Consider the following 24,869-nt stretch of genomic DNA (forward strand, 5'->3'; position numbering starts at 1 on the left):
TTTTATCAGCTTATGGCATATTTTGCTAATTACTCATCAAGCAGCAGTACACACTGTGTCTGACACCCTTTGTGTTCAGCAGTAGGAGCCAAGTTTGTCTTGTGGGGACGGGACTAATTTTGTATGGTTATTGCCCTCGCTACTGTAGTCCACATTTTACAGCTTCCCTATTGAGTCTCAGCCTCCCGTTATGGGAGCACATTGGTCCACTTGTGTGGATTCAGAATTAACCCACTCATCCCTCATGCACAGTTCTGCACAATTAGAACCTGATACAGCAGAGTACTTACGCACATGCTTAACTTTAGTTATATGATTAGTCCCACTGGCTTTAATGGTAATGCTTACATGTTAAAACTTAAGTACATACCTAAGTGCATTGCTGGATCAGAGACTGAGCTGGATTCTCCCTGTTCCCTTCTTCTCTGACACCCTTGCAAGTGACCAGTGCCAAAGGCAGAATCTCAGACTGGATAGAAAGACCGGTGCTCTGATCCCGAAGGGCAAATCCACTCCAAAAGCAGGGATTCAGTTTTGGTTCTACTTAGTTACATTCTTTGGTCTCTCTTTGGCAGCAGAAGCACGAAAATATTGTTGCCAAGCCTGTAGGGTGGCTAGCCCACAATAAAGCCTGTGTCACCACATCTACACTGCTGTTGTGACAATGCATGTGATGTAGAATAAAGCCTACCCATGCTATAATCACACCTTCATTTGCAGTGTAGACATATTCTGTGTTACATATTCTGGATTGTTATCTGGGGGCAGCTTAACTACTAACTATAGATAGGTAAATACAGAGCAGTCCTGCAACTCCTGGTGATCAAGCCATTGGCACCATTTGGCAGAGGAGTACAGTTTTCCTCCTCTGGAAAAAATAAATCAAGAGCTTGTCTATATGAAAATTTGGTTCACAGCAAGCTGGGGCATAAGTCTACCTCAAACTAGCCTGCTGCGCACATAGTGTTCACATGGACGCTGCTGCCACTTTAAAACAGGATTAAAGCACATTAGGGAACTTCTAGTGTGCACCAGCAGGATCAACATGAACCCTTAATTCATAACAAGCTGAGGTGTAAATCTATCCCTCACTAGCCAGCTGTGCACTGTGTTCGTCTAGACAAGCTCCAAAATATAAGTGGCTGAGTAGAAGGATGGGTATATAGAGAGTTATAGTCAAGGTATTAATTCTTATCTTAAATCTATATTTCATTGGTTGGTGCCCTAAGGAAGATAAATATATCTAAGGGTGCTTGGGGAGAAATGGAGGGTGTTTCTGAGCTCCAACATGGACATGAAAGACCACTCCATCCCCCCACCACTCATCACATTTGTAGCTGCGAGTTTCAGGACAGGCTACATGTTCACATCATCATCATCATGTTCCTATTACGCCTCTGGCATTTAGGGCAGTGACGAAGCTCCTCCACTCCTGTCTGTTTCTGGCAAGTCTTGCAATGGTTCCCCAGCTGTGCCTCAGTTTTTTCAGTTCGGTTTCCACAGCTCTTCGCCATATTGTTTTCGGGTGGCCTCGTTTTCACTTGCCTTCAGGTGTCCATTTTATTGCTACTCTGGTGATGGAATCAGTTTCCATCCGAAGCACATGACCGATCCATCTCCAATGCCTCCTGGCAATGATGGTGCTCAGATCCTCTTGACTGCCCTGTGTCAATAGATCTTGGTTTGAGATTGTTCTGGGCCAAAAGATACATAGGGTTTTTCTGAGGCAGGTTGTATGGAATGAAGACAGTTTGGACATGTCAGACTTTCTGATTCCTCAGCATTCTGCACTATAAAGTAGTGTCGAAAGTATGCAGCTCTGATAAATCTTGAGTTTTGGTTTTGGTTTTGTATTTTGATGATGTCCAGACTGTATTTAAGCTCCTGAACATGTTCCTGGCTTTATTGATTTTGTTCCGGATGTCGTGCCTTGTTCCACCATCCTGGCTGATGGTGCTGCCAAGTATGTGAATGTTTCTACTTTGGTGAGAACATAATCCTCTATCCGTGATGGTGTGGCAATATTAAAGCTCATGATATCTGTCTTATTGTGGTCTAAGTTGCTGGCTGAATGCGTTGTCGAGTTGTTTTTTCTTGTATATGGTGTTGGGTATGTGATAGGAGAGAGACATCATCTGCGAAGTCCAGGTCTTCAAGGGATGAGAAGAGTGTCCATTTTATGCCTCTTGGCATGTCTTCTGTTGTACACCGCATTATCCAGTCGATGGCAATGTTGAAGAGGATTGAAGACATAACACACCCCTGATGTACTCCTGTTTTGACTTCAAAACTAAGCTCACTGTGATCAACACTGCATGTAAAGTTGAAATAGAAGCTTTTGATGATGTTGATTATTGGAAAAGGAATTCCATAAGCCTGCAGAATGCGCCATAGGCTGAACCTGTGAATGCTATCAAAAGCCTTCTCAAAGTCTATGAAATTTATGCAGAGTCGCTGTTGCCATTCTAAGCACTGTTCTGTTCTGTTTCGTAGAGTGAAGATCTGGTCTGTGCATCCATGCCCTTTCCGAAAACCAGCTTTTCTGAGAATGCTATCAACTGCCTCTGATATATGCTGGACTATGATCTTACACAATACTTTGCTTGGCACAGATAAAAGTGTGATACCACGCCAGTTATTACAGTCACTGAGAGTTCCTTTCTTTGGTATCTTCACTATAACATGTTCACAGTTAGACTATAATCCCATAAAGATCAGGTTTCCTAGTGAAACTTTTAAGTATAGCAGGCACTGCCATAATTTAATACCATTTTTTAGCAACCAGACAACACATTTTCTATCTTTCTCATTTTCTTGTACCTCTTTCATATCACTATATATAAATATAATATAGTAGGATAGAGAAGGTAGATGTGGAACTTTTATTCACTCATTTTGATAATAGGAACAAGGGGATATTCAATTAAAATGAAAGATGTCAAATTTAAAATTGATCAAAGGGAACAATTTTTCCAAACGGGAAGATTTTCAAAGGCACAAATGGGAGTCTGTGGAGGTTTGGCACCTAACTATTATTCATGCTTTTGAACCCCACCCCACCCACACTGCTTTATTAGCCTGGGGAACTGATTGCTACAAGATATTGTTTGTATTATCATAGTGCATAGGAGTCTGCACCATGGACCAATCTGCTAGGCGCTGTACAAATACAGAACAGAAAGACAGTCCCTGCTTCAAAGAGCTTACAATCTAAACATAAGACAACAGATGGATACAGACAGACTCATTAGAGAATATAAAGATGCACTGAGACAATATTGGTCCACATGGTGCTGTGGTCTGAGTACATTAACAACCTAACCATTGTCAGGTTTTTTTGTAGCCTGACAAAGGAGCGGTTTATGGAAGGATTTGAAGGAGAATAATGAAGTGGCTTTGTGGATCACTGAGGCCAAGCGTTTGACAGGCTTCCAGGAAGGAAGGATAACAAGCATACTCAAGAGTTGTTTTTCTAAGGATTAAAGGAGCAAGAATTTTGGAAAGAATATCTTTCAGGACATAAGTAAATCTCTCTTGTAACTATACAAGTCCAGCTGGTGAAAACAATCTCAGACACAATGAAATGAGTTACATGTGAAGTGCTGAGATCTCAAATGTGAAATTATGCAGAAGGGAAAGAGGCTGCAGTAGATAAAAACAGCCCATTGTGTTATCAGGGGTGCACTTTGCTTTTGATGAATGCTAAAAGAACCTTTAGCCTTGGAAATAAAGAGGATAATTTCTCTCTAGGCAATGGCTGCTCGTGCAAGTCATAAAACAACCGCACCGGAGCCCTAATTTTATAGTGCTTTTTAAATGATTTTGAAATCGTCCAGCTGCTTTGTGCCACAGTGACACAAGGCAGAGATATTCACACTGCCGATAACAAGCATGCATACGCCTGCCCAAGCTGCTCCCAGCAGGCAGTCTGCAGTAGCTGTAATACGTATGGAAAACTGGTACCTGCCAAAGTTGATGGATCACAATAATCTCTTGGTTAGACCAGTCCTGTGAAGTTGCTTTTCCACCAGACACCTGGATACTGAGTCTTGTTTGAGGCTGGTCTGTGAGCCATGGGTCATGCATTGCTTGTAATTCTTGTTCTATTTTAATTTGTGACAGGCTGCCAACTATGTGTGTCTCTTAGGCCACACTGTCCTTGAATAACAGAGCAATTCGGATACACTGGGTCTGATTCATTCCTGGGTAACTCCATTGGTTTTGTTGGGTTGACACCAGGGATGAATTTGGCCAATGAGTTTAAATTCATACGTTAGCCAGTTTCCATCTGTTTAGAGCCACACACAATGCAGATGGGTGCTGCTTGATACAGCTCTGCTAAGGTACTACAATCCTGACTTATAACTCCTTCCTGCTGTTCCAACATTGGTCTTCCAGGATTTCAGTTTAAGTCAGCAGAGGTAAAAGAACACCCTGCTAGCCCATTTGCCCCACCTAGCCATGATGGCCCAGATTTTTATAGGTGTCTAGATGTTGCCGCACTCGATGTCACTTGGGAGTCTAAATTCCCTCAACAGTCAATGGGAGATAGACGCCTATGTGCCTAAATCCCTTTTGAAAATTAGATGTAGGCTCCTGTGTCAGTTAGATGTTGCACCGCTGAGCACAGCAACACATAAATACCTTTACAAATCTGGGCTGGTGACTAAATTTTTCCCATGCCAGTTCCAAGATGGGAACTGTGCGGTCGGGGGCAGGGAGGGAGAATGGGGAATGTAGCTGATCCTGTGAATTTGGGGCATCATTTGTATTTTCTTTATCACTGCAGTTCTCTGTCTCTGTCCAAGGGGCTGACAAGGGAAATGAGAGATGCCTTTCTGTTGCATAAGTAGCGGAGCTGGGCAAAGTGCCAGTCTTGCTTTGTGTGGTGTTTGTTTCCTTTAAAAAATGCAAATTAAACTCCTCAGACCTCAGATTTTCTCGCACTGCTGGGTCCCATGCTACTTGTGTCAATATGCTCAAGAGAGAATTTGGGGCTGAAATGGTGAACCTCTGGGATAAAAAGAAGAAGAATGTATGGCAATTCTAAGTAGGATGCTCAGTAGCTATACAACTGTAAAGTGTGGGATGGGATTTTCAAAGGAGCCAATGGGAGCTAGGTGCCTAATTCCTATTGAAGTTCACTGGGAGCTGGACAACTAACTCTGCTTTGATCTGCCAGCCATGATCTGTAGCAACATCGTATTTTGTGGTTGTTCCACTTGGTTTTTACTCGTTCTGTGGTCCCCAATTCAGCTTTCATTCTTGGGCCCCAGTTCAGCAGAGCAGTTCAGCACGATCTGTCCAAGCACTGAAGCAGGTACCTAACTTGGTGGAGCAGGTGCCCACTTCCCACTGAAGTCAATGTTTAAGTGCTGGGCTGACAGGGACTACTGACCTGGGGCCTCAGACTTTAACTTGCAGGCGTAGCTCATGCATGTAGAGAAGTGAAGATGGGCAAGTGGTTGGAGAAAGACCCAAACCAGACTCCTGTTTAACTGAGCTGAGTCAGAATATATTTTAAGGTTTGATTTTGTTCAGGAAACCAAATACATTTCTCCCTGTTTATCTAATACAAGCTGCTGTTTGTTCTGAATTTAGTTTGGACAAATGATGCAAAATTGGCAGTTCTGGAGACTGAAGTCCTTTGTTTCCCTGCAGAACAGCTACAGCATGGGCAGTGGCAGTACATTCTTCCCCATGTCACCTGGCCGATGCGCCTCAGTTATTTCCTTCTGGGGCGAGAGGGGAGTTCGGTCTCCACAGTCTGTGGGGTCCTTGGCCTCTCAGCTGGGACTGCCAACAAGAGTGAACATTTAAGCTCTAGCACTGGTGGTGGTTTCAGTGATATGGACACTTGTCCAGTAAGAACTGGAGCCCACCGCCTTATTTTCCATGGGCTACCACTCAGCCATTGGATGGTAACAGTCGAGGGTTACTACCACTTTGGCTCACCATTGATTACTACCACCTTGAAATGGCAACCGTGAGGAGGATGGCTCTGTATCCCACCCCTTATTAAATGTTTAAAAATGCCACCCTCCTCTCCTTCCATCCTTATTGACAGATATTTGGCTCTTCTTGAAAAGGCAACTGGCCTTCATCCTGACCTAGTCCTTTCCTCTGTCTCCCCCATTCACCTGCTTTTCCCATCCACAGATCCTCCCCAGAGCTGCACTCTGCCTCTGCTGCTGTTGGAGCAGCATCATGCTCCCTAAACTAGTGCCGTTTCTTCAGAATGCATGGTTGTGATGTTTTGGGGATCACCCAAACCAGTAAGGGGTTCTGTCACTGCCTGCCCTGTCATCTTGGGTGCCTGCATGCTATGCTGCTGTGACTTAGAGCCCTGACACCACTAGCCAGACCATGAGTCTAAAGGTCTCCCCTTTGCTTCCACCAGCCTGGTTCCTCTTTGCAGGGTGATCCCAACAGCCTTTCTGGTCCCAAGTCTCGACAAAGCCGTCTACCCCAAGTTAACTACCAGACACTCTGACTTTTTCCCTCTGGTTCATCACCGCTGAAGGCATGAAACCAGCCCCCCAGTGATAAGTTCCCTTTGGCCCACACAGTCTGCACACCAGAGGCCTGCTTGGGGTAAAAACAAACAAAAGCTTTATTTAAGAGTAATATCTCAGATTCAAAGCTGAAGTCAGAAAGAAAAGCAAACACATACAAGTTACACAGAAAATAAACGTAAATACACGACTTCAGGCTTTATGCCTCTACATTAGACAAATCCCCTTTTCCAATTGCCTCTGAAGAGTTTCCTGGCATGCCATTAGTCTTAGAGGGAATTTCATTGACCGCTTCCTGCGCCTCAGTTTCTGGATAAAAACTTCAGTTAAAAGTTTAGGGCTTCCACCCCCTTCCCCACCCTCCATGCCTTTTTTCCCCTCCTCTCCTGGCATGGTGACTCATGGTTATTTAGAGTGGGGAAATTCTAGCCAGGATGTCTGTGTTTTCCTATTAATGCTAATGGCCCACCATTTGTCTGCTCCTGGATTGTACAATGTTAGGTGCTTGGAGCTAGTCTTGTCTGGATGGGGAGGCAGCCCATCCCTGCCTGCCTGCGAACCCCCTGTTGTGGGGTGGAGCTGAATGTTGCAGCACAGATTATGATCACCATTTCATAGCTACACAAATACAAAAATTCATAACCACAGTCCATATAGCTCATAGTGACCAAGTTCTGAATGTTACAAGCTTTGGTAAAAGACCTTACTTGACATATTTGTATACACAATAACACTGTGTGATTCAATTGCTTTCTCTTTCGGGTTCTGCCCTCCACTCCCACTCCCACCCCATGTTCTCCCCTGAGGGTGTCGAGACCCTGACTGTCACAATGATGTATTTTTGTGGTGCCTCTTAGCCAAGGCAGTTCCAGAAAATACGGGATCACAATGCAAAAATGGTCAAGGAAGCTGAGATGCGGCGGTAAAAGGGCTGGGATTGATGGAAGGTATGGGGATTATAATTTGTTTATATAGAACCATTGGTGTGTCTGGTGCTTTATAGGTGAAAACAAAAAGAGGAAATCTCTGTCTTAAGGGGCTTATGTCTTATGAGATAGAACAGCAGGACAGCTGACAGTGACAAGGAAGGTTTGGGGAGCAAAAGGGTTGGGGCCACGGAGAACACTCCTTGGAGGATACAGACTCCCACAGGCAGCAACCAGTGCTTGCTTTTCTGGTGCTTATTTTTTAACATAATGAAATGTATAGCTATTTTTATTATAGAGGGGAGGCTACTGGCTGGGAAGGACAGCTTCATGGAGTGGGATTGGCTGGGGAGCAGTTGGCTTCTGGGCAGGAGTGTTGTCATCGCTGGTGAATCTGTAGTTGGTTTGCATGGCTGTCACGGCTTGTGGTGGATGGGAAATATAACCCATCTGAAAGCCTAGATGTGTAACTGACTCATCAGTTCACTTCAGTTTTATGTGAATTAAAGCAGGAGTTTGAAAACTGATTATGGGGCAGAGAGGAAAGCAGGTCTTGCTGTATGCAGCTGTCAGATCGTTCTTCAAAGAAGCATTGATAAATGTCAGGAGCCAGTAACCCCCAGATCTCTGTTTTAAACATTGTTTTCTGCATCTGAGAGATTCTGCTGCAATAACCAGCTGTATTTGCAGCAAGGCTGACACTGCCCTGATCCTCATCAAATGAGAATAGAGGCCTTTTCACCTGTTGTTCTGTTCTTTTTTTTTGAAGAAACCTGATATTTGCTGAATGAGTCACTCAGATAAAACTGTCAAAAGCAAAGCTTTCCAAACCACAGTGTAACTGTATACACATTCCAAATAAATGAAGTTTCCACATTAAAGTGACACTGTATATATTTTTCATAGTACCCCTAATAATGGTACTTAGTTGCTCTATGAGGGTATTAAAACACACACAATGCAGAATTACACAAGAATGTCCGATTCTTTGAAAAACAAGAACACCCTCCGTAACCAAATATATTCAACAAACCAAGAAAGAGACACAGGGCTAGAAGTAGTTGAACAATGCAGACTGCAGCAATCTCAGGATTTGATGGACAATCAGAAGGTGTGAGATCCAAGCTGTAGTGGGCCAGCTCAGCCTCTTCCAGGGAGAAGTCCACAAGAGAAGAGAGAAAATTCCCTAAGGTTCCACTTGCAGAGTTTCCTGTCAGTTGTGCCTAATAGGGTGTGGGGGAGTCATCCCAACCTCATAGATCCTAGTGATTCATAGGAAAGAAACTCCCTTCCACCTCTGAATTCTTGTGTGGTTTTCTGTGACGTCACAGCACTGGTACTGGCTGGGTCTCCCTGCAGCTGCTGAGCAGCAGGCACAGGAAGGAGACAGAGAAAGTAAATACAATTTAATGCAGAAATCTGGGCAAGCTGCGGTGGATGGTGTCAAGGAGCATGTGGCGACTCCCCAGCTCCACTCCTGAAACTCCATGAAGTCACAATGAAGGGGCTTCTATAAGATGTTGGCGCAGTGCCAAGGCAGAAACACTGCCAGTAAAAGAACTACCCATGGAAATACCCCCAGGTGAGTACATGGAGGGTTGTTCCAGGCCCACGTTAACCAGGGATGAGTCAAGTTGTTTGACATTTCAAATCCACAAGAACTCTGTGAGTTTGCAAGTTTTGGTTCAAACGCAAATGTGATGAGGTTTGCTTTCAGCTAAGGAGAGGCTGGAAAAGGAATGGAGAATGGGAGAGAGGAAAAATATCCCTGGGGGGAAATGGAACAGACAATGGACAGAGTACCAAGAAAATACAGCACGAGAGTTTAAAAAAAAAAAAAAGAGAGAGAGAGAGGGGAGGGGAGAGTCTCTGATTTTTGAAAGATGTAAGTACAGTGCACTTGTAGCTTCCAAGGCATCCACTCAGGCCAGCCTAGCATTGATAGATTTTTCTCTCCTTAATATAGAGCATAAATGCTGTCATTTACAGAGAAATTCATTCCGCCCTCCCTTTTTGAATTGACTCTCCCTTGGGGGAGCAGGGGTGGGGAAAAAGGGAAGCTGTGGGTTTAAACTGTAGAAAAACCAAACATTCACACACACACAAAAGTGGCCCATTCTCAAACTCCATGAGAGGAGAGCCACCCATCTCTAATAGCAGCTAAAGCAAACTGCACCTGACCAAGAGTTAGGGTTGTTGCAGGGTTCTCCTCAGCCAGGATTACTGTGAAATATGGAATCAATACCAGAAGAGCAGCGGATACAAATGGAGACTCAACAGGTGACAATTAGTTCACTGCTTCTTCTTGGAGACAGGCCCAAACCACAAATTGGGATCTAGATTTTGACCTTCCCAAAGATCAGGATTATTCAGATCAAGGTTAGGGTTAAGATAGTTTGAGAGAGAGAGAGAGAGAGAGAGGAGCCAGATGTGAAATTCAGAGCCAGATTCAGGTTCAGATTATGAGATCCCCTGTCCACAAAATTTGGGAGAGGGGTAGGCTTTGGTACTAGAATTTTGGTTCAGATTCATTTAATCTTTTTGCTTCCTTTAACACTCTGCGACACTTCATATTTTTTAGTCTCTATTGATCTTTTTTCTTCCCCCCCATATTATAAGAGCTCACACAGGTTTGTCTTGTCTTGCAATTCAACATCTAGGTCGTGTAGCTGTTTCAGGAACCCTCGGTTTGGTGAAACAGCTCGGTGCTGGACGATACGTTGGACAGCATCAGTCAGTGAGAAGTGATGGTAGATCATAAGATAAGCCAGCACCAAGGTGGCGGATCTGCTTTTACCAAGGACACAGTGAACTAAGATCTTTCCTGAAAAAGAGAAACAAAGATGAATTGTGCTGCTCCAGTCTGCTCAGAAGTGTCACAATGGGTCTTGGGCTGCTCAGCATATTGATAATGGACTACCCTACCTTTAACCTCTTGGACACTGCTTTGAATACATCCTGGGTCAATGACCAGAAACCATTCTAATGTGATAGTTGTTCATCCTCCAGTATATGAAATAGGTCAGGGGTCTCAGGCAAGTTAATTCTGGACAGGTATCTCCTGCTCAAAATGCAGCACTATTATGTGGCATTGTTGGCAGTCTTGGCAGAGAAGCCAAGTACTCATTGGGTCACAGAAACTAGTCAATGCTCTCAAATCCAGAGGTGTTCACTCAATAAAGGCACTGAGGAATATTGGAGGGGTATTGTGGGAGAAGCTTGTAGGGCTGCTGCTGCTGCCTGTGCCATATGTTTCCTGTGGATAACTGGAGGTCAGTGCTCAACATATGGTGCCTCTCCTGGGTGTTAAAATAAGTATGGCACTCAAGATGCAACTGGGTCACACAGGTTCTTATACTGGCCTTACAGGGCCAGTACCTATTGTGTTTCACCATAGTTAGTGCAATCTCGCAGCATGCAAGAGGATGCCTACTAAATAGAGGGGGTCAGACTTCAGAGTCCACAAGATATTAGGTATCTCTGAGGTAGATTCCCTCCTGATTCACATAATCTTCTATGGAGCATGGCCCCTGAGGCAGAAAATCCTCTCGGGGGCAGGGGAGGCAGTACTGGCAGAAAGTAGCCCCAACCACCTTCCCTTAACTGGCCTAGAAGGAGCTATCATGGCTCCAAACTAAGCTTGTGGTGGTTGGGAAATTGGGTGTGTCTAGGGTTGCAGGGAGGTGTGTTTATTCAGCACGTCCCTACTGAAGCCTCTGTCAGAATCTACAACTGCCTTCCCTGGTGGATCCTTTCGAGGGAGGTCGTGGTGGGGGAGGAGGGGAAACACTGCCTGCCTTCTCCTTTGGGATGAATCTGCTCTGAAGTGCAGCTCCACTGTTGGCTCTTGGAGGTGCAGTGGATGCTAGCTGGAGTGAATCTAGCCCTCTAAGTAGTACAGTGATCCATTCCATAAGTGAACAGTAATTACTGGTGGTGCTGGCCTGTTTCCTGATGGATTTATAACAGAAGGAAACAGCATGACCCTGGACCTTGTCAATGGCTCATTGACACATCTCTCTGTGATAGCTGGTATCACAAAATCACCTTATTGCAACATCTGCCCTTGGCTGTTTTGTAGCCAGAGAAGGAATGGTTCATGTGCACTTGCATTCTGATGAATCAACGCAGAACACTGGTGCCATCATATCCCGGCTGTTATATATTAACCACTCTCTAAACTACAACATCATCCTCCATAGGCCTTTTTCCTTCTGTTCAAAAAAAGGGATTCTGGTCTAGTGATTAAAAGGGGGCCCATGTGGAGCCTGGATGCTTAGTTTTGTCACTGACTTGCTGTGTGACTTTGTGTGTGTTACTTAACCTCTTGGTGTCCCATTTTCCTCCCATTTCTAAAGGGAGACAGCCCATCAGGGCCCTGCTGGCCCAGATGAAAGGAGCTGCAGGGCTGTAGTAGGCCAGTTCGAGGCAGCGACCAGAGGGATGAGGAAAGGTGCACCTCTCTGGCCACAGGAAGTTGAGGGATAACCCAGAGTTTTTGGTTCTGGCTGCATTGTGCATAGCTGGGTTTCCAGGGGAGAGAGGACATGAGAACCTTAAGTGTGAGGTAAGGGTGAAGCTCAAGGGCCCAGTTAGGAAGAAGCCCAGGGAACAAGTAGCAACTAATTGGATTGAGCAATACGTGATGGCTCTTTAGTGGGTTCCTGGGCTGGAAACCCAGAGTAATGGGGGGCCTGGGTTCCCCTACTGGCTACAGGTAAAGTGATGTAAACCCCAAGAAAGGGATGGAGCTTATTTGGGAGCTTGAACAAAGGGCTGAATTTAAAGGGTCCAGAGCCAGGGCTGAAGACCCTACTGAGGGCAAAATAGACCATTTATTGGACTCTTTAATACCCTAGAAGGGGTTCATTCAGACTTTGTGACTTGGCCAGAAGGCCAAGCCATTCAAGACACAGCAAGGCTGGCCTGGGGCAGGGGGGGGACGGGGCAAGAAAAGGACTGTGATACCACACTCTGCCCCTTGGAGGTGCTCCAGAGGTGAGTGTGCTGTGGTAGTCTGCCTCCCAGCGGTGTTGGATAATGTTTGTATGGCACCTGATGATCCTGGGATAAAAGTACTACATAAGCACAGAGTATTCTCAAGAGAGGCACTTACCATTCAGAGCACTCAGTGCCTTATTAATGTACTCTGAGGCAGGGTAGAAATGCACACGCAGGTTAAAATCAGTTGAATCTTCTGCAGCTATTCCACAATAATGGATTTCCTGGCCATAGAAAGCTTGGTCTCCTTTACTTTCCCATGCGGAATGTGCAGCATTCAGTACATGGGTGATGCCAAGTTTCCTCAGTTCTTCCTTGTCATGTGCAATCAAGCTACGAAAAATTGGGTATTAAAGGTCACAAGAAAAGGTATTAAATGAAAGAGTCTGATGTGGTCAAGTCCCTGATGCCCCAATTGACTCTGAATATCACTGAGGAGTTCAGAGCCTGTTACACTTGGAGATCTGTTGTTTGCATGGCATAACACCAAGCATGAGACAGAAAGTTGTAACTTCTAGTCTGATGATCACATAGGAGCTGCACATAGAAAATATGCAATTGCATGTAAATATGGAAAGAGATTTCATCTCTATGAAAATAACCTCCTCTCTCTCTGTGTGAAAGTCCCTATGAGTTTTAATGAGAATTAAAAGCCCGATCCTGAGAGATGCAAAGCTGCCTCCAGTCCCACTGAAGTCGAGGGGTTTTGTTGGCCCTGAGCGCATGACAATGGGTTCAGCATCTCCCAAGATTGAAAGGACATAGTCAAGCTTTTCGTTTCGTCTGCAGCCATTCTGCCTCAGTCTGTAATAATTTCAGAATGCATTTTTGCAGGACTAGGAGTGTTAGCCCACAGAACCTGACTAAATTCCAATGGTTAATTACATTCTGCCTGCTTAAAATTCAGCAGCTAGATTCATTTGTGAAGGGCATTCTTTGTGTTTTGCCCTGAACTGTTGTGCAGCATTCCTTTGCACTGTTCAAAGGCTTTTACTTTCCACCCCAAAGGGCACTGCATTTAATTATGGGTGATGCATGTACATCAATGTAATAGTCAGTTTGTTGAGCACTTAGGATCCTCTGTGATGAACGGCAGCATACAGCAGACAGTCATTAGTATTTTGCTTTAAAGGAGAGAGGTTAGGGTTGTTTGCACAGTATGAGATAAGAAATTTGGTAGCTAGCTTTCAAGATGAAAAAAGACTTTATTAGCAAAATATAGTCTTAACTCTAGATTGTTCATTCATTTCTGCTTGCCGAGCAGCCTCCTGAAGTGATTATACAGGGCTAATTCTCAGGAAACAGGCCATCAAAACTAAATCTATGATAGCGCTACGGACTACTGTACCGTATGGCACAGTTCTGATGCTAATTAATCTCCACTGACACAGGCTTGCTCAGAAAGGGCCTGATCCAAAGCCTATTGAACTCAGTGGAAAGACTTCTATTGATTCCACCCCCTATTTCTTTCCCTTCCCCTCCAGTGTTGATGCTTGTGCAAATGGTCCCACAGATTTCAACAGAGGGGGAAAATCCTGTCTGCAGTTCTTGATAAATTCCAGTTAAATCCTGTAGTTTTTCTTTTTACTAATTTCAATTTTTAAATAATTCTGTGCTCTTCTTCAATATTCAAGATCTGCTGCCTTGTTTAGCTGCTCAGCCCTTTTGGCCATTGAATCTTTGCAGAACATACACAGACACTGTTCTCAACTGTGAATGGAAACCAGGGATTTTTAAAAAATGCTTTTGAAAGAATACAGATTTCCCCTGAGATTATTAAACCCTTCAACAAAATAAATGCATTTTAAAATAAAAATGCAATGAAGATAGCCATCAATTGTGGCATGTTGCCAGCATGACAAGGCCTCCGTTACACCATTGCAGGGTCACTAACCTCAAATCCAACAGGTTTGGAAAGCAGATTAGAACTCATGATTTGCACTTGCAGAATTTGAAATGTAAAGTATTGTTTCAATTTTTAAAACATATGTTCTTGTTTCCCCACCACATGCTTGCTCATTATTTTATGCTCTGTTTGTTTATTGCTAAGACTTCCAGTTTTCAAAATATAATCACAGGGAAATGTGGCTAAAGAATCAGTAGTAGCTCCTTCCTTCTCTTATGGTAATTATGATTATTATCTCCAAATATTTAAGCCTGTTGATGGTGCAGGGGGACCTGTTCGATATAAAAACAGGGTTCTAGACTTGCACAGTTGGCAAAATTAATGTTTCTTTATGCATCAGAAAGAATCAAATACAGGGTGAAATCCTAGCCACCCTGCACAAAATTCATGTCAAAGGGCTTTGTGCAGGTGACCTCTGTAGGGCTGGAATGATATCCTTGTCTCCCAGTTGTTCAGTCCCTAATGACACTTCTCTATTACGATTCCAGATCAGGAAGCCCTCCAAGCATGGAATGTTTATCAACTCCAGTGGGAGTTCTGCATGCAAAGGGCTTTCTGGTTAGGGCCTAATTTATCCACCTTTGAAACTTAAATGCCTTGATCTAGCAAATATTAAGCATGGGAGTAGGCCCACTGGGACTAAGCATGAAGTTAAGCACATACTTAAATACTTAATAAGCAGTAAACACGTATGTTTCCTTTTCTGGATTTCTGCGGCCAACAGTGCAGATTGTACAGTTACTTTAAAGCCATCATGAAAAGAAGTCAGTGTGTGTATTTAAATAAGATAAGAAATTTTACAATTCGGGAAGAGTTGAGAAGCAGCACAGAAAGTGTTAGGAAGGTTAGAGTCTTCTGGGAGAGCTGTAGGACAGAGTTAAATTGGGCTTATAAGAAAAATTTCATCTCTCTTAAGGCCTTGACTCAGCAAAGCACTTAAGCACATGTATAACTTTAAGCACATTCTTACATCTTACTGACTTCAATTGTATTTAAGAGCATACCTAAAGTTAAGCATGTGCTTAAGTGCTTTGCTGAGTCAAGGTCTAAGAATGGGATAGCTACCACAGCTCCAAAATAGAGCAAAAATATTCCAAAAATAACTTTGTATTAAGGGTGCTTGGAGGTCCAGATGGCCTAATGATTGGTGTGTCCAACTTCCAACCCTTTGTTTCCTTGGTCAAGATGCCTCAGTCTTTCAGACAGTGGGCGGTAGGTGTCCCAGACCCTCCCACTTAATCAGGTACCAGCCGAGGGCCCTGTGTGAGTTGACTCCTGAACAGGGGGCATTCCAAGGAGGGAGTCTAAATCCACTCCCCTGGCCTACTTTAGGGTTGCCAGGTGTCCGGTTTTTGGACCCTGGTGGCTCCAGTCAGCACTGCCGACCAGGCCATTAAAAGTCTGGTCGACGGTGCTGAGAGTCTAAGGTGGGTTAGTCACTACCTGTCCTGCCACTGCGCTGTGCCCCGGAAGCAGCCAGCAGGCCCAGTTCCTAGGCGGGGGGGCCCATGGGGCTCTGCACGCTGCCCCCACCCCGAGCACCAGCTCTGCACTCCCATTGGCCAGGAACTGCGGCCAATGGGAGCTGGGGGGCGCGATGCCTGTGGGTGAGAGCAGCACGCGGAGCCTCCTTGGAACCCCCGCCTAGGAGCTGGACCTGCTGCTGGGACACAGTGCGGAGCCAGGACAGGCAGGTAGCCTGCCTTAGCCCTGCTGCACTGCTGACCAGGAGCCGCCTGAGGTAAGCCCACGCCCTAACCCTGAGCCCCCCCAAACCCAGAGCCCCGTCCTGCATCCCAAACCCCTCATCCCTGGCCCCACCCCAGAGCCTGCACCCCCAGCCAGAACCCTCACCCCCCTGCACCCCAACCTCCTGCCCCAACCCTGAGCCCCCCCCCAACCCGGAGCCCCCTCCTACACCCCAAACCCCTCATCCCCAGCTCAGAGCCTGCACCCCAACTCCCTGCCTCAACCCACAGCCCCGTCCTGTACTCCAAATCCCTCGGCCCTACCCCCCAGTTTGTAACCACCTCCTGCACCCCAAATCCCTCATCCCTGGCCCCATCCCAGAGCCCGCACCCCCAGCTGAGAGCCCATATCTCCTCCCACATTCCGTATCCCTCGGCTTCAGCCTGGAGCCCCGTCCTGGACCCCAAGCCCCTCATCCCCAGAGCCCATGCCCCCAGCCAGAGCCCCCTCCCGCACCCTGAGCCCCTCATTTCTGGCCCCACCCTGGAGCCTGTATTCCCAGTTAGAGCCCTCACCCCCTCCTGCACCTCAACTCCTTGCCCAAGCCCAGTGAAAGTGAGTGAGGGTGGGGAACAGCAACTGAGCCACTGAGGGAGGGGGAATGTAGTGTGCGGGGCCTCAGGGAAGGGGCGGGGCCTCAGGGAAGGGACATGGCTAGGGTGTTCGGTTTTGTGCAATTAGAAAGTTGGCAATCCTAGGCTACTTCCTACCAGTGTCTCTTTAGTTTGGGGCATGGCTCATATAGTTCAATTTGTTGGGATGGCTTGCCTCCCTAGGCACCCTCTCGTGGATCTTGGGCCGCATCCTGATGCGGTCCCAGGCTCCTTCAGGTGGGGCAGCCGTAAGTTTGGTAAAGCCAAACCCCACAATGTCTCTGGGGTGCAGTCACCCAGTTACTGGAGGCTCCTAGCTCTTCTCTGCAATCTCCCTTGGCTGAGAGACAGAACATGCTCCATAGTGGCTGACTTGGCCTGCAGGCTAGTGATCATTCCTTTCAGGTGGGGCTGTAGCTAGCTCCTGCTTCTTCACCAGTCAGCCCTGAATTGAGCCAGGCTCTCTCCTTTTCTACCCCCTCCGGGCCTGGCATTGGCTGCAGGTATAACAGAGTAGGCTTAGCTGGGCCCAAAGGCCATCCTTAATCCCTGCCATGCTGGCAGGCAGTTTCTCTGCTTCATCACAGACTTATTAACCAAAAGTAATGGCTCCAGTTTAATTTAAAAATGGTTATATTAGTGAGCAAAAAACTCCAGCTGAAGATCAGTTTGCTCTAAAAACAAATTTTAAAATGTGACGTTTTTTCGATGTGAAAATATCCATTTCATGGAAATCTCGTGAAAAACCAAACATGACTCATGAAATGAGAAATATTCTATACCAAATTTAGAGAGCTCTGTGCCTCAGTTATGTGCACAACTTGAGAATGTACTGTTTGGCGCATTTGTAAAATCCATTAATAAAAGAATTGTAATAATTAAATGTAAAATAATAGAGAAACATAATGGTCACGGGAATTCTTTCCTAACTGTATTCCTTGGTATGGTAAGTACTTTCTTTAGTGTGTAATGCACACTCCAGTTCTAATCTAAAAGTCAATTTTAAGACTCTTAGTTGTTTAACAGATATCACCAAGTAAAATAGTGGGACAGTTTATATGGATAATCATAAAGAATGGCTCAGTTTCAAACAACACTTACATATCACCTATATACAGGTTAGGCCACACTTCATCCACATGATTTAATTCCATCCTGCAGCTGTCCAAAACACGCTCCAGCTCTTTGACAGAAGGAGTGGCGGATGGGAAACGCTGATGGTTCGGAAGGTTCTGACCATCTTCAGACATTGACCCTTAAGCTAAATCAAAACATAACTAATCTGAGACCCGGTCAGGTACGGTTGCTGAGCAATTGATAGTGGAGCTCCTGCTGAACTATGTTTTCTTTGCTGACACTTGACGTTTCCAAGCAGCTGGATCTCTTTAAATATGGCATGCCTTATTCCAGCCCCTCTGATTCATTTGGCACCATGTCATGGCTGAAATGGAAACTTTAACTGACAGCACAAAATTATGCAATAAACAAGGGTTAATCACAATATCGCACTGCATGCCCGAATTAAACGATGTCACTGCAGCTCAGAGGAGCAGCCTGAGCTCTCTGCAAAAGAACTGTCATTCTACTCCAGCACTGTACTAGTATTAGTGGTAGTCAACTAAAAACAGGGAGACCGTTCGTTTTAGAGAAAGGTCCAAAATAAACAAACTTCAATAAGCTTCCACTGCAGATTTACATGACTCTATCTAGGCTAAATACAATTAAGAAGGACTAGTCCCCACTATGCTTACAAGTTTCTATATCACTAACAACAAAATAATAAAAAGAAAAGGAGTACTCCTTTTCTTTTTGCGAATACAGACTAACACGGCTGTTACTCTGAAACAAAATAATAATTAATTATTACAATGAGCTTTGCTGAAACTGAAGTAACCAAAACCAGGAATGAGACCCACCCCATCTCATTACCCAAATGGAAACCCAGGAAACTCAGAGGAACTTCCAGCCCATTACCTGTGTTTCTGACTCCCTGTCTCTCATGGCTGGTAAAGTTTAACAAAGCACAGCTTGCTCCCATCATGATAACTGAGATCAGCCATGCCTCCTTCCAGGAACTTCCAAAGTCCCCAAAGACCATGGGTCTCTAGCCAGTCCTGAACTTAACCATTGTATACAATGGGAAAAATGTTTTGGCCAGCACAAGGAAAGCAGCCTGCATCTCACCAGCTCTTGTCTAATGCAGGAGCCAACCTAACCTCCTTCATTGTGGGATCCTATATAGCCAGGGTCCCCGTCAACAGGGCAACCATACGGGGACTGTTTATTAGAGTTTTTTGTGGGGTTATGAGAATTTCCCTGTATATACTCTTTATATAGGATCTGACTGTTCCCTCTAGCATAGCCCTACCTGTGGGAGGGGTTGAGCTGATAAATGTATGCTTTGGATTCTTCTCTCCAAGCACACCCTGGGGCAGTAAGAAGTGGGTACTTAAATAAAAGAAAGGAAATAAGGAAAGAAAGAACAGATTGGGGCAGGGCTGGGCGGAGAACATGAGTGGGTTTGTATGACAGGATTGCTTTTGATGGTGGCAGCAGCACTCAGCAGTCCTGGAGGTCCCTTATGGTTTAGGTCTTAAAGCTCATGCTTCAGGGTATCACCTGGTCACCTGCGGGAGTCAGGAAGGGATTTTCCATACATTCCTGATTCCCCATGTTGGATTTTTGTTTTTTGATCTTTTTCCTCTGAAGCTGCAGAGATGGCCATGGCTGGAGATGGGACACTGGACAGGGAGGGTCAGAGCTCGGAGATGGCACCAAGCATTATTTCTCTTGGGTGCTTAACTGGCTATTTCTTGCTCATATGCTCAGGGTCTAACTGATCATCATATGTGGGGTTGGGAAGGAATTTCCCCCCGGCTCAGATTGGTCCCTCCTATTCTTTGTCTGTGCATATAATAGTTTAATCTCCAGTGGGCTGTAACACTTTGATATCATTTTGGTTATTGGATTTAGTGTGCGGGTAGCCTGTGATATACATGAGCTCAGGTTGGATGATCTGGTGGGCCCTTCTGGCCTTAAACTCTGTGACTCTAAGTGCTGGGGCAGGGAGTGCGGTGTGCCCATTAACATTAGTGGAGAGGAGACTGTCAGCACCTCATAGGATTGGGTCTTGTGTATAAAATTATCGGAAGTGCCTAAGGGTCAGGTTTTTAGAGATTTTAGGTACCTAAAAATGCAAATAGGCACCTACCAAGATTTTCAAAAGCACCTGGACACCTAACGGTTAAGTGCTTTTGAAAACCCCAGTAGGTACCTAGGAACTTTTCAAAATGTTCTTAACTGACTTAAGAGCTCCCCAATCATTTTAGGTTTCAGAGTAGCAGCCATGTTAGTCTGTATCCGTAAAAAGAAAAGGAGTACTTGTGGAACCTTAGAGACTAACAAATTTATTAGAGCATAAGCTTTCGTGAGCTACAGCTCACTTCATCGGATGCATGCAGTGGAAAATATAGTGGGGAGATTTTATATACACAGAGAACATGAAGCAATGGGTTTTACCATACAGACTGTAACAAGAGTGATCAGGAAAGGTGAGCTATTATCAGCAGGAGAGCGGAGCTGGGGGGGAGCCTTTTGTAGTGATAATCAAGGTGGGCCATTTCCAAGCAGTTGAAGGGGAAATAAACAAGGGGAAATAGTTTTACTTTGTGTAATGACCCATCCACTCCCAGTCTTTATTCAAGCCTCAGTTAATGGTGTCCAGTTTGCAAATTAATTCCAATTCAGCAGTCTCTCGTTGGAGTCTGTTTTTGAAGTTTTTTTGTTGGAGAATTGTGACTTTTAGGTCTGAAATTGAGTGACCAGGGAGGTTGAAGCGTTCTCCGACTGGTTTTTGAATGTTATAATTCTTGATGTCTGATTTGTGTCCATTTATTCTTTTATGTAGAGACTGTCCAGTTTGGCCAATGTACATGGCAGAGGGGCATTGCTGGCACATGATGGCATATATCACATTGGTAGATGCGCAGGTGAACGAGCCTCTGATAGTGTGGCTGATGTAATTGGGCCCTATGATGGTGTCCCCTGAATAGATATGTGGACACAGTTGGCAACGGGCTTTGTTGCAAGGATAGGTTCCTGGGTTAGTGGTTCTGTTGTGTGGTGTGTGGTGGCTGGTGAGTATTTGCTTCAGGTTGGGGGGCTGTCTGTAAGCAAGGACTGGCCTGTCTCCCAAGATCTGTGAGAGGGATGGGTCATCCTTCAGGATAGGTTGTAGATCCTTGATGATGCATTGGAGAGGTTTTAGTTGGGGGCTGAAGGTGACGGCTAGTGGCGTTCTGTTATTTTCTTTGTTGGGCCTGTCCTGTAGTAGGTAACTTCTGGGTACTCTTCTGGCTCTGTCAATCTGTTTCTTCACTTCAGCAGGTGGGTATTGCAGTTGTAAGAACGCTTGATAGAGATCTTGTAGGTGTTTGTCTCTGTCTGAGGAGTTGGAGCAAATGCGGTTGTATCGTAGAGCTTGCCTGTAGACAATGGATCGTGTGGTGTGGTCTGGGTGAAAGCTGGAGGCATGTAGGTAAGTATATAGCGGTCAGTAGGTTTCCGGTATAGTGTGGTGTTTATGTGACCATCGCTTATTAGCACCGTAGTGTCCAGGAAGTGGATCTCTTGTGTGGACTGGTCCAGGCTGAGGTTGATGGTGGGATGGAAATTGTTGAAATCATGGTGGAATTCCTCAAGGGCTTCTTTTCCATGGGTCCAGATGATGAAGGTGTAGCATAGCGCAAGTAGAGTAGGGGCCTTAGGGGACAAGAGCTGAGGAAGTGTTGTTCTAAGTCAGCCATAAAAATGTTAGCATACTGTAGGGCCCTGCGGGTACCCATAGCAGTGCCGCTGATTTGAAGGTATACATTCTTTTAAAAACGGTACCCAGTATGAACAAAGTACAAGCTGTGGTGCAGTATACTTGGTATATATGGTCTTGTTCATTTGCCTGCTAATTTGCAAAATTCAGTCACTTGCAATAACAGGTCTTCCAGTTATTAGAGGAAAATGGTGAGTGTAAACTAGTAATGTAGTATCACCTCCTGGCCCTTGAGTATTCATGACTGGTAGTGAGGAAGTTTGTTCTCTTCCGGTAGGTTGCAGCAAGGTGTTTTCTGTCCTTAAAATAATATGGGTCTGATTCTATCACCCTTACTCATGTAGAGTGGTGCCTTATTCCACCAGAAGTGCCATTACAATAAATAAAGCTGCTCCTGGGGTAAGGTAATACTCAGTGTCAGTAAGTATGGGGCCCTTTATGAGCAAATAGTAAATGCAGAAAATGCTGACTCTGCACATAAAAATAATGATTTCTAACTGACCAGCTCTTCTGGCAGGAGAACATCATTGTGTTATTTCTGGTATGGATGCCAGTCCAGCTCAACTTCACTTTGTACTTCTCTCATCTACACTACTCAGGAAACAGTACTCGCCAGGACAGTAAATATTAATTTATAACAGGAACAGCTTCTGCAGCTGTGACTTCATGGGACAGATGTTAGGGAGTATGCAAAGCATTATCCTGACAGGGAATTCCATTAATCTCACTCATGTGAGTAATTTTGTCCAGCCGAAAACCATTAAGATACACTATTCCCTTCACATATATTTTATATTTTTGATGCCTTCTCTTCCAGATTCTTAAAGCCTGAATTCTATTGTAATGTGAATGAGTGATAAATTATGATGAAACACTGACTCATACAAATCCCCATTAACCCAAATGGAGAACTTCAAAGCAAACAAATTTCCCCCGCTCCTTTGTGATGTATAAAAGTTGGCTTAAGGCAGTTGCTGCTTTTCAAAACATTTTCCACTTCTATTTTTTTTTAACTTTAGAATGTCCCCCCTTCTGTTCCATGGAGCTCTTTGGCAAGATTTTGGAGAACCTGAATAGTCATGTCACAAAGCTGTGGTCTGTGGTCACACCCCGATTCAGCAAAGCAATTGAGCTCATGTTGAAACAAGGCCTTGGTTTAAGCATATGCGTAGTGCTGGGTTGAATCAGAATCCAAGCCGGCTCTGTCTACACTACCCCACAGTTCAGAATATGGAGGTGTGAATAGCAGAATGCACCAAAGACTTTGTAAATCGCCTGCAGCAAAAACAGGGAACGGATGAGTCCTGATATTTCAAATGGAAAAAAACAAGGAGAAACGTGTTTACTTAATCTGGCGGGGGAAAGTTATTATAAGGTCATTTAGTCAATAAATCACTCTGAAGAAACAAAGGACAAAAGCAGATTTAGCTTTGTTTCACAGTTCACCAGAAGGTAACTGGCTAATTTCCAGATAGATCGGTAATGCCAAATTTGAATACCTTTATATTAAAAGTGGTATAGTTTGTAGCTAAAAGTGTGATTTTTTTTAAACCAATTGTATCGAATGTAATATGAACACATTTACTTTGATTTAAACCTGGTTTGTATCAGTTTATCTTAACTAATTATTTAAATGAACTTAGTTCCTTATTAGGCTACATTGTTGTAACCAAGTTTAAATCAAACTGAGTCTCTTTCTTCCAGTTTAACGAAATTGGTTTTTAAACTGATTTAAAGTTGAATCACTGAAGCTTCGCACATAGACAAGGCGCGAGGGTTAAGGTGCCATGGACGCTTGGGAGCATGCCCAGGAATGGTCTCAAGCAGCTGGGAAGCAAGACAAGAATTCGTTTCAGCAAAGAGTCTTAACCTTACACCCCTTCCCTGCTACCAGTTCCAGTCCTGACCCTTGGATAAAGAACCAGAGAGAGGGAGGTGGCCTGTGCTCGGGGCTCAAGCTGGAGATCAGGAAAGAACCGAAGTGAAATTAGGTGTCAAATTGTGGGGAATGTGTTCTAGCAAGGGGGGAGAGGTTCTCGTGCATGCCTGACTGGGCTGTGGTCTGTTTTTGTTGGTGGAGGGGAGCAGCAGCTAAGAAGGGCCTGGGAAGGGGTGGGGAGGAAGGGAAAAGGGAAATGCTAACATCAAGTATAGTCATCATCAGTGCTTCTAGAGGTGTGTGGATTAATGGTATTAACACAGGAGGGGGAGTTGGAAACTTCTGAGTTCTGGTTAAATTGGGCAAGTAGCTTAAACTTATGGGATGCTCCACTCATTGCTAGGCTGGCGCCTCTGCCTGGCCACCCTGTCGATTAGCTCGCAAGGTCTATGCCCCTTCCTATGGTTGCATATCATCACTCTGTCTCTCTCTCTGGTCCGCAGCACCTCTCTTGCTCCAGGAACCACACCGTCCTCTTCATGACTTGGCCTTCTGGCCAGGTCATTCAATGAGCCCCCTTTTCAGGGTGCAGTCCTTCAAAGTCAGTCACTCCCACAGTGACCCAGGCAGTCTTCCAGTTCACTGCCCCACCAGTGCCACTTCCCCAGTGGCAGATTGCGGAGCTTGGGCCTGCCCTCTAGTCTGGGTTCCAGCCCAGGGACCCTACAACATGCTGCCAAGGTCTGTACAAGTCCTCAACCTTGCTGCTTACTCCCTGGGCTACTTCCTACCCCAGCACTCCTCTCTCTCTGGGGTTTGCTGGCCTTTCTACTCTCTCCTCCCAGGGAGTAACCGTGGGCTACTTGTCTCTATAGCTCCCAAACACACCTCTCTTCTCTCAGGGAATGACTGTAGACTATCTCTCTGCAACCTCCTTCCTGCTATCCACTCCCTGGCTTTATAGAAGCCTCGCCTTTTCCCACACAGGGGAGCTTCCCCTAATTAGGACTTTCCTCTCAGCCTTCAGCCTAATAGGTTAATTGGCCCTTCTGGTCTCCATTAACCCCCATTAGCCCCTTCAGAGTGAACACCCCATCACACTCACTACCTCCATTAACCCTAATCCCTTCAGAGTGAGCACCCCATCACACTCACTACCTCAGTTTTCCCATCTTTAAAACGGGCGTGAGGATTAATGAGTTAATGCTTGCAAAGCATTCTGAAGATATAACACCTATTGAAAGATGTAATTTCCTGCATGCTATTCTCCTCAAACTGTATACACAAGGGTTTGCTGGAAGAGCCACCAAGCTGGCTATGCCCAAGTCATCACTCGGACAGCTATTTAGTTGCCTGCATGAGATGGTAGTCTTAGGACAATTTCAGGAAGTTGGTGAGACAGTGTGGGGAAAGCTCTCACTGATGCTGTTTGTTCTGCTGATAGTTCACTTGAGGCAATCAAGTATCTTGCAAGA

General features: G+C 45.0%; 1 protein-coding gene across 1 annotated transcript; it reads right to left on the bottom strand.

The window, feature by feature from the left end:
* Positions 1 to 10,053: 10,053 nt before the first annotated feature.
* LOC140915184 (dual specificity protein phosphatase 26) lies at positions 10,054 to 17,940 on the bottom strand. Its single transcript, XM_073354761.1, has 3 exons — positions 17,792 to 17,940; positions 12,558 to 12,775; positions 10,054 to 10,265 (listed from the first exon to the last, which is right to left on the bottom strand). The coding sequence occupies exons 1-3, from the start codon at positions 17,938 to 17,940 to the stop codon at positions 10,054 to 10,056; spliced, it is 579 nt and encodes a 192-aa protein (XP_073210862.1).
* Between the last annotated feature and the right edge of the window lie 6,929 nt (positions 17,941 to 24,869).

The sequence above is a fragment of the Lepidochelys kempii genome, chromosome 7 (genome assembly GCF_965140285.1).
Source record: "Lepidochelys kempii isolate rLepKem1 chromosome 7, rLepKem1.hap1, whole genome shotgun sequence".
Lineage (NCBI taxonomy): Eukaryota > Metazoa > Chordata > Testudines > Cheloniidae > Lepidochelys > Lepidochelys kempii.

Coding starts and splice junctions, on each gene's coding strand:
- LOC140915184 (XM_073354761.1), bottom strand. CDS start 17,940: ATGTCTGAAGATGGTCAGAACCTTCCGAACCATCAGCGTTTCCCATCC. Junction 12,776..17,791: donor AACCTGTATATAGGTGATAT/GTAAGTGTTGTT, acceptor AATTTTTCGTAG/CTTGATTGCACATGACAAGG. Junction 10,266..12,557: donor GGCACTGAGTGCTCTGAATG/GTAAGTGCCTCT, acceptor TCTCTTTTTCAG/GAAAGATCTTAGTTCACTGT.